Source organism: Nuphar pumila, chromosome 4 (assembly GCF_984573655.1).
Source record: "Nuphar pumila chromosome 4, dmNupPumi1.hap1.1, whole genome shotgun sequence".
Classification (NCBI taxonomy): Eukaryota; Viridiplantae; Streptophyta; class Magnoliopsida; order Nymphaeales; family Nymphaeaceae; genus Nuphar; species Nuphar pumila.
The window spans coordinates 146,237,435-146,247,444 of NC_143252.1; the positions used below are offsets into that span (position 1 = coordinate 146,237,435).

Consider the following 10,010-nt stretch of genomic DNA (forward strand, 5'->3'; position numbering starts at 1 on the left):
ATTCCCCATATCCAACGGCTCCCTTCCTCCTCTCCAACATTCTCCTCTGCACACCCAACGTTTCTCCACCCCTTTTCTTCCCCAATGACTGCCCCCAGCCTCATAAAACCCTAAGCAGCCCAAATATGAAGGGGTGTTTTTTTGAACCTTTGAACCCTTGAGAAAAATCGTGTACAAGAGAGAAATCATCCCACTGATTTTTATCCTCGTGGATTGCTGCCTTCGGTTGGCTGCTGCACGGGAAGACGGCCGGTGGAGTGACCTCGGAAGCTGCCTCCGTGAGCTGTAGTGTTGTGGACGTGGTTTGGCCAGTGTGCAATAACGCTGGAGCTAAAAAACCTGACTGATTTCCCATCCTTTAATGCACTCTCTGTTCCCTGTGCTATGCATCAAACTTGAAATCCTGGTTTTGTGTTTTGGAATCAGTTTAGTTTCAGTTTGAAATCTGTTTTGAATTTGATGATTGATGGTCTGAAATCTGTCAATGAAATTTGTCTTGTTTAATTTCTGATTGTAATTTGCTGAACTTCATCGTGTTCCTGTCAAACTGTATGTTGTCTTCCTGTTTGCCGCTGGGATGAAGCGAATTTTAGTTGTGAGAAATAGTTTCTGTCTAGATGAGTCGATTCAATCTGAAATTGGTAATCTGTCATTTTTTTGCTCAGCGTTGGATTGTTAATTTGGATTTGAGCATGCAAGTTGAGATCAAAGAATGTTAGTTTGAATTTCTAAAACATGTTAGGCTGTTTGATGTCATTCCGCATTAGATTAATTTTGTTTGTTAACACTAAACTGAGTTAGATTCCTGCTGAATATTGTCTGTTACAACTGATTTAGTGTTTCCAGTGTTTCTGCTTAGATAGCACGATTTGTCTCAATCTGTTTTTGTTTGCCGTTGGAATCTGGAATCTATTAGCGCTGGTTCTGTGTTAACAAGATTCAGCTCAGCTTGTTTCGAAATCTGCTTATAAAAACTGCTGATTGTTTCTTGTTTTTAATAGCTTTCTAATGGACCGAATCAGTTTATGTGAATATACATATATCTATATATAACTAGTTATATATATATATATAGGGAAATGAAAACCTCCCCAACGAAAAACACTCACAAACCACCGCAATGGAGGTTTTATTGGATTTTTGGTATTTTTTTCAAAATTCCAACCATACAGATCTGATCAATATGCTTGTTTTTATAGGAATGAGTTCTTGGAGCATTTGATTCCGATGCATCGATAGGTTTTATAAGTTTTAAAATCAACAGCGTACAATTTTCATAAATTTTTGAGGCTCCAAATATCATTTTTCTATCCAAAATTCATGCTCCAAGTGTCGATTTATAGTAAATCAATCATGCTGAAAACATTTGTACGTCATTGGGAAGCATGCTCGAAGGCCGAACCCGTAGGTGTTGCTCTCTCTCTCTCTCTCTCTCTCTCTCTCTCTCTCTCTCTCTCTCTCTCTCTCTCTCTCTCTCTCTTGCTAAAATCTAATTATAGGGTTAGGGTTTGCTAAATCAAATTTTTTTATGCTTTGATTTTAGAGGTTTTGCATTTTAATACCAATGTTTTCAATTTATTGAGTGAATGTGTGCTAAAATCCTTTTTTTTGTATGCTTATATGTTAGGGGTTTTGTATTTTAATCCCTATTTTTACAATCTATTGAGTGAATGTATCCTAAATCCGATTTTTTCTTTTCAGGTATGCGTAGATTTTAGGGAATTGCATTTTAATCCCTATTTTCGTACTTTATTAAGTGAAAGCATGCTAAATCCGATATTTTTTTGTATGCTTAAATTTTAGGGAGTTTCATTTTAATCCATATTTTTGTAATTTATTGAGTGAATGCATGCTAAATCAATTTTTTTTCAAGCATGCTTAGACTATAAGGTGTTTGCATTTTAATCCCTATGTTTGTGATTTATCGAGTGAATGTATGTTATATCTAACTTTTTTTGTGTATGCTTAGATTTCAAGGGTTTTGCATTTTAATCTCTATCTTTGCAATTTATTGAGTGAATGCATGCTAAATCCAAATTTATTTTTCGGGTATGCCTAGATTTTAGGGGTTTTGCATTTTAATCCCTATTTTTATAATTTATTGAGTGAATGCATGCTAAATCCGAATTTCTTTTTTTATTAAGCTTAGAATATGGATTTTTTTTGTCCTTAGAATATGAATTCCTTTTTTTATGCTTAGAATATGAATTTCTTTTTTTTATCAAAATACACAAACTTTAAGCATTTGTGTTCATGTTAGTGATGATAAATCAAATGCAGAACACATGGACAATAACATTTTAACATGGTCAATGGAAACGTTGGACAAGGACACCTTGTAACTGTCCTAGACAAGATTAGGACAGAATTTGACAGAACATGGTGTCCTTGTCTAGGGTTGTCTGTGAATCAAGTGACCCCTGAGGGCATGTTTGATGTCGCATCCAGCACTTCGCGCAAGACAAAAAGCCTAAATTTCACGACTTTTTTAATAAATGTGGGACACGCGGAACATCGTCTGCCGCATCCACATCACCACGTTATTTTCATTCCACCCCTTGTTACGAAAAGAACAAAACAGGGTGAACATTTAAAAAAATGCATCAAGGGGCGCACCGTGCCCATCGATGCGTCTCTCTTTCTCCTGTGCAGCGACAACCGACGGAGGAGGGAGGCGGCCGGAAGAGGGGGAGGCATGTCAGACGATGTGTTTGTGTGTGTGTGTGTGTGTCTTCCAGCAGAAGCTAGGGTTTGGGTTTCATCCATGGACGTGAGGGAGAGAGGCTGGATGCTCTCCTTCGAGCTCCTCGCCATCGCCAACGAGAGCATTGACGATAACGTAGGGGTCCTCTTTCGATCAGAATCGAAAGGGCAGACGTTCCAAGCAAGACACCGAAGGAGGAGATTTCGATGATCAATCCGGTTTTGCCGATCGTGAGATTCTCGGGGCATAAGATACATCGGATCGAGCCGAAAACCTGGGGGTTACCATCGAGGAAAGCTTGTTGTGCCCTAGAATTGGGCCTAATGTGGATAGATCGTTCATTGATGAGCTTAGGCCTCTCGTCTCTGGCTACAATGGGAGTGCCCAAGCAATGTGGATGGAGCCTAGCTCACAACTATTTATTTGGTGGAATTAAGGCAGATAGCAATGAATGGAGGTAATTCAGATAAAGATTTTGGGGGAGGCGGCCGGTAGAGGGTGGAGGCATGCCCGAATTCTCGGCTGGCGACGTGCTTGAAGCTCTACCTCTCGGTGGCGTACAAGCTAGCGAGGGACGACCGGTCATCGATGAAGCACCTACTGCAGGTGTTCTGCAACTCGCCATTCACGGCCCGGTGAGATCCTGATGTCTGACCCAATTGTCCGCACATCGTCATCAAACGGACATTTGGAATACAACATCTGAGGACGGTCCAAAAAAACGTTGGACTTGGTACAGTTGTTGCGGAATGAACAAAACCAGTGTTCTGATCCGTCTGTTTTATTGATTTCATCCAATCTTGGACAAACCATCAAACATACCTTGAATGTCTCCACTTGAACGGGACCTTTAAAAAGACGACCAAGGTTTACGAATTGTATCGTATGGCAAGGCTCAGATGACTAGATACATAAGAATGTTAAATGATGCTTATATTCAGCAACAGAGTTCATGCATTGAAAGAAAAAATTTTGGAGACATGTACCCTCACTAAAAGATAAACTTGAAGCAGAAGTTTTAGGATTCCTCAAGAATCCAGGGTCTCCTAGTATTAGAAAAGTCCATGTGATTAAGAACATCAAATAAAAATAGAAAGACATAGTTCACTTCAACTCACCCAAATGCGCTTCTCAGTATGGCACATTCACTCTCCAAAAAGAAAGGAGCCTCCATGCAACCTCCAGCCCATGAATGCAGGCAAAGCCGCACACATGCATCATATGCAATCATTGCTTGCCATGGTCCCTGACCACTGAGTTTGAATGAAATTAATCAAGAAAACTGAAGTTTGTTAACCAAAATAATAAATTCAAGTAGTTCTAGGACAAACATTTACAAATATATGGTCAGTCCTGCTAGTTCAATATTTTAAAGTTGTATCCTGAACCAAGTTCCATATGATTCATCTTAATCACAGTCTAATAACATATTTACACCACATTACCTTACATGAAAAGTGGGGACTCGGGCAGGAAGTGTGCTTGAAGATAAAATGCCAGCATCAGCACCAAAAGAGGCAGCCCTAGAGGAATATGTGGAGATAGGCATATTAGCATGACTAACAATATGATTTCTTTATATGCATATCTTTAATGGTGTAATAACAATGTCTCGAATCTGCACATCATGCAGTTTATAGGCACAAAATAGATAATATTGATAAAACATGGGGATCAGAATGGATACCTGAAGGGCTTTTCAGGTAAGCAGCTTTCCTTCTTATCATGCTTACCAGCCCCAGTGCCCAGTTTTTTTTCCAGCGTTGGTTGTACTGTTCTTGTGGGCCACTCAGCAGCTGCAGTTTTTGGCACTGCAGACACTCTTGAGGTTGAATTTTGATCAACAGCATGATTGGTTTCCTTCCCTGATCCACGAAATGGTGGTGCAGTGGGGATATCAGCATCATGTGAATTTCTGTTATGCAATCCCCTCTGGTTAAAATCACCCAAAAAAATTGTCAGCTGATCAAGAACAGGCAGTCACATATACATGGACACACACAAACAGAGAGAGAGAGAGAGTCAAATTCTAAGCATCAAGCTTGGAATAAAAGGAACCACTTTTTGTCACAGTGAAGAACAAAGTTCCATGAATTCTTTCCAATAAGTCCAATGTTGTTGAATAATAGGCTCACTTTGATAGGTAACATGTGTATGTGCGTGTATGTATAGACACAGACATGCTATATGGAAAATATTTGCAACTTAGTGACCCTGTTGGGTTGTGTTTTCAAGCAGCAACATCACATTTGCCTACAGGAGAGCAAACTAAATTGAGACACCAAACACTTAACGAGCCCTGACACACATTTCAAAGATTCACTTTCAACAATTTTCATGTTATTGTGTGAATAAGTCAAAAAACTTACTCCAATTAGAGACATTAAGCATGCCACATTCATAAGATAAAAATGGATCTAAGGACCCAGATATCTTTCAATCTCAAAATGTTACAAATTCGACTTAAGTATTGTATAAACACCAGACTGCCTCATATTGATGTATAAAATCAATGGGTCAAACTTATTTGAAGGATTTTCATTGGAACAATTTCAAATATAACTTTCTTTCCCTTTTTCTTTTTACGAGTATCATTTTTTAAAAGGAAATATCAGACAATGCAGCAGCGAACATATAGTCTTCAATGCCTCGATCAATTGACTTGAAAATTCAAAAGGTGAAATAAAACATGTGACACATACATTTTTTATGAGAAAATTCCCCAATCATAACTAATGCAGAGAAAACCCAGGAGTAGTTGATACCACTAACCAATTAACAGGTAACAAAATCCCAGCCACTGTAGCATTAGTTGGAATTAACATGATTCCCCTCAGCTTAAAAAATCAAGGTGACCGCAAGTCTCAAAAACAACTTTGACAGAATATGCACATCATCAAGTTCTTGATAAATTTTCACTGGTCATCAATCCAAGTGATCAAGGGTTCCAGAAATTGTGAAGATATGCTCGAGATAAACAAAGACAAATGTGAATTAGAAGATGCCAGCAACCTTTTCAGTTAGTAAACAGTCTGTGAAGAAACATTCAAAAAACTCTAACCAACCAGTTAAGAGTATCTTCATCCCTGCCCCTCTCATCGTCTCATTATTCTTTGTAAGACAATGAAGGAAGATCCCATAGTTAACTAAAATAAAAAAAGAACTCATTCAGTAAAGAAAAAAAGGTCAGACAGTACCCGAGTATCCTAAAGATAGAAGACATTGTGTTGAAAGTTAAAACCCCAAACTTCATGCTCCTCATAGTTAGGAGAAGCATGCCCAGGAATATACATTGGTATGGCTCAACCCAACATTCATATCAGCCAAAATTTTCTCTGTTTGTTTCACATTTCAAAAGTAATCCTGAAAACTAGACATTTTTTGTCTGAAAATTTCATCTCCAACCTTGAGGACAATGAATGTGATAATGGCAAAGGGATAATTCTCTCTTGCCGTAAAGCTATTCCATGATGCAAGTGGGAATGGTTTCACAACAGTTGGGTGAAATTGTAAGGCATGCCTTGAACTATATGCAACACTAAGAATGAAATGCCTCTGTCCATACACATATCCCAATTCTATTTCAATCTAACAGAACATACACCAAATCATGATAAGATAGCAGTAGCACCCTAATACAGATCAAAGTTCCAGAGTTCAGACTCTCTCAATTAGAAACATAGAACTAAATTCCTCAGAAAGGACAAAGAAATGAAACAGTATTTAACCAAAACATTAAGTGAGAAACAAATTCATTACTACAAACAACAGTTCTGTATTAACTTAAATCCGTGACTTATAAGGAACCAATAAAAACTAACAGTAACACCAAAAATTATAAGGGTTAAGCATAATGAAGCCAAAAGTGTAAGGCGTCCAGCTAATTAAGAGATCCTACTGGAAGACCTGTCTTGTCAAATTGAGAATTTGTTTTGTTTCTAGCAAAGGTCAGCAGAGCCAAGGACGACAAATCATGAAGGTATTGTCCATAGTTATTATTAAATTAACATGCTTAATTCAGGGGGAGAAGATTAAGGAAATAGTAAAAAATTAAATGAGATATCTCCTATTAAATAACTCATAGAATAATTGGACCAACCACTACCCTACGCATTCCTCAAACATGAGGATAGAGTGATATATCAACCATTGAACAAGACATGCAGATACTATGCCAAGCATTAATTGTCAACGACTAAGATGAGCAAATTTAGCAGCCAACCTTGTCCATGCCCTCAATATCTGTCTGTGACATAGTACTGGAAGATAAATAGCCTTCTACAACATATCTTTTTCCATCATTGATTGTGTTGTTGCTCTCTGCATTTTTTATGTATTCCGAGCTGCCTGCAGAATCAGACAATTCATCTTCAGTATATTCATTCTGCTGATTTTGGTATTTGTCCACTCTTGGACCAGGCCTCTCTGATGGAGGAACCGGTCGTGCATCCACATTAGCCCTAGAATTGTGCCTGGTCATTGTCTCCCTCGATGAACTAAAGTCAGAGTACGTATTGTCATCAGAATTGTGCTGCTGTGTTGAAACGGGAACGTCTCTACCATTGACGCCGTCAGGCATGTTTCGCTCAAACCCTCTGTTGTGCTTCTGATACCACTGCCTCTCATCCTGTGTTGAAGAATCTAGCGAATACCGCCTCCCACCATAAGTATCTTCCTCCGAGTCTGTAGTCGCTTCCGTCTCCGACCCAAAGCCACTGTCCTCAACATCCCCATGTGGCAAGTGAACGCTTCTCAGCTTTGTAGGAGGAAGCCCAAAGCCTCTGCCCCCATTTCTAACAGCGTGCACTGGATCATACCTTGACCTCTGGTTAAAGGAAGACTGAATCTCAGGATTGCGCTTTGTGCCAGAACCCTGCAAAAAGTAGGATCGAATATCAACCGCCCCCTTCCCATATCTCTCTCAAAATTGCAAGGAACAAAGAAAAAGTGGACGCACAGATCAACAATTCAAACCTCCCCAGAAACGACTACGAGAAAAAGAAAATTCCTTAGAATGCAACAATTATGACCCATTTAAAATCCCTTTTCCTCTATTTCAGTCTCGCAGACAGTAGAATACAAAGGAATGCAGATGCTTAAAAATACCCAGACAGATCACTAATATTCAATTTTATAAAATAAAAGTCCACATTTACAATATATAGGATCGGAGAAGAGAAAAACACGTAAAAACCAATACTGAATACTAATAGGTACACACAATCTTCTGCTCTTCGAAGGAAGGAAAGAATAGTGTGAATCTAAGCTGGAAAAATCCCAAAAAAAAATTGCTTCGGGAGAAAAGAAGGTAAAAGAAAAAAAAAACAGAGGGAGAAAAACTGACCTCTCGAACCCATTTGACGGCATTAGGATCCAGACCGTCCGTGAACATCTTATCTTGCTCGCGATCTCACTTTCACCTGCAGCAACAACACCTCAAAGCTATAACTCACAATGCACGACCCGAAATTGCACAAGTGAGGGAAAACGAAAAATAAACCGCCCAAAAAAAAATAGAAAACTGACATAATACAAACCCCTCGATTTTTTCTCGACGGTTTAAACAAGGCTGCAGATCTCTGACGCAATGAACTTGATGACAGACAGATCGGTCATCCGCAGTCGAACTACTCACTCACACTGGCTAAAGTTTGAATAAATGGTATAATAGTAATAATTTAAAAAAAAAAAAAAAAGAAGAGGAAAGAAAACGATGGTAGAGAGGATTTCTCTTTTCTCTGTTCCCGTCGCGGGATAATCCTATGCTATCCTTTCCTATCCTAGTTTTCGATTGTACGGGAGATCGTCCTGCTGGACCTGGTAGCCTGTGCAAGGACTCTCTGCCGCTTGTATTCTCAGGGGATATGGATTGGAAATTGGAATCCGATGGTCGAAAGTCGAAACTAGCATCTCGAAACCCTCGCTCGCACTTTTGCCCCCACTGCCCTGCACTCACACAGCCAGGCCCACAGCCCGTTCCCTCTTTCCCATTATTTCAAAATAAAGAAAAGTATCGAAAAAGAAGGGAAGGCATTAATTAATTGAATAGAAAAAAGAAATAGTGTAAAATTTTATATGCGAAATAGCATTATTCCCTTTTTCATGAGAAAACTGCCATAAGTGAACCGAGTTACAAAAATAGCCCTGAAACTTTACCAAACTACCGAAACGGGACACCGCTTTCTAATTTTAAATTTTGAGCTGCCAATAAGTCCGATGCCATGTGGAGCCTTGAGGGCGGTTCCTTCCTTCCTCATCAGATCAGACATCTCTGAGTTGCAAATGCTATACTCCTCTTTTAGCCTTTATATATCCCAAACGATGATCCTTATGTCCAATGTTGAAAAACCGAAACGTTAGATGATTGCAATTTGCAATAATGATAATAAAGAAATTCAACTCCCAGATTCCCCTTGTTTTCAAACCTACCAATCATGCTGCTGAGTCTTAAGTGAAAAATATATGCTATTATACAAAGGAAAGACTAGCATAACTTGGTGGCCCTTAACATTTTATGTTTTTTTTTTCTCTCAAAAACATGACCAAACGGCCCTTCTCATTTAACTTATAACCACTTTTCCATAATGCGAGGCTTATAAAAAAGGGGTTTCGCCGTACCTCCCCAAGAACCGGCAAGGCTGGCCAAAGAGGGTGCGGTGTGAACGTGCAAATGTGGTAGTGAGGCTGGGTGAATGTTCGTCATTTAGAGGCCACGTACGCAATGCTTTTCTTTGTTTGTTTGTTTGAATGGTCGGTCACATGTGAACGGTGGAACTTTTCTCTCTTTATATATATATATATATATATATATATATATTTGGCTGTTTTCGTTAACGGCAAGTTTTTTCAGCTTTTCAAAACGGGGGACGGGAGAGAAACCAAAAAACCCAATGAGTGTTATCGTAAGTAGTATTTGGACGACATCGCGGTTTTTTTTTTTTTTGTGGGACGTAAGGAAGAGAAGGATTTTCCCCGGGCCGTGACGCCACTGAACTGATGTCTGATGAGTGAGGGTGAGGAGTGGGCAGTGGTGCTGGAACGTAAAGATCGTCCCACGTTGGCTTCAGTTGCGGAGAGGGACGAGTAACGACAGAGTGGTGGTCCCCGCGCATCACTAACGTCCCGACGCTTCGTGGGTAGACTTTCCGACTCGCCATAGGACGTTATATGTCGCCTAACAGATCCGGTCATGCTGAATAACACCACAGCTTGGTGATATTGAATTTCGACCGTCGATAGCACTCCAACGTCCTACTTGGGGCCCTACCCTTGCAGCCACGTCGCTGAGCCAGTGCCGCTAGCTACT

The 10,010-nt window shown here is 39.6% G+C and overlaps 1 protein-coding gene across 2 annotated transcripts in view; it reads right to left on the bottom strand.

Annotated features, from left to right (window-relative positions):
• LOC149841546 (pesticidal crystal cry8Ba protein) overlaps window positions 1–8,672 on the bottom strand; it is a 66,351-nt gene extending 57,679 nt beyond the window's left edge. The window contains exons 1-6 of one of the 2 annotated variants that reach the window (XM_090003900.1): window positions 8,242–8,672; window positions 8,049–8,124; window positions 6,927–7,577; window positions 4,392–4,636; window positions 4,150–4,227; window positions 3,823–3,957 (exon numbers count right to left, since the gene is read on the bottom strand). In XM_090003900.1, coding sequence (XP_089860026.1) covers window positions 3,823–3,957; window positions 4,150–4,227; window positions 4,392–4,636; window positions 6,927–7,577; window positions 8,049–8,096 — 1,157 coding nt within the window. In that variant the 5' untranslated portion in view covers window positions 8,097–8,124; window positions 8,242–8,672. Of the gene's footprint in view, window positions 1–3,822; window positions 3,958–4,149; window positions 4,228–4,391; window positions 4,637–6,926; window positions 7,578–8,048; window positions 8,125–8,230 lie in introns of both variants that reach the window. The other variant, XM_090003901.1, reaches the window with a different exon arrangement.
• Between the last annotated feature and the right edge of the window lie 1,338 nt (window positions 8,673–10,010).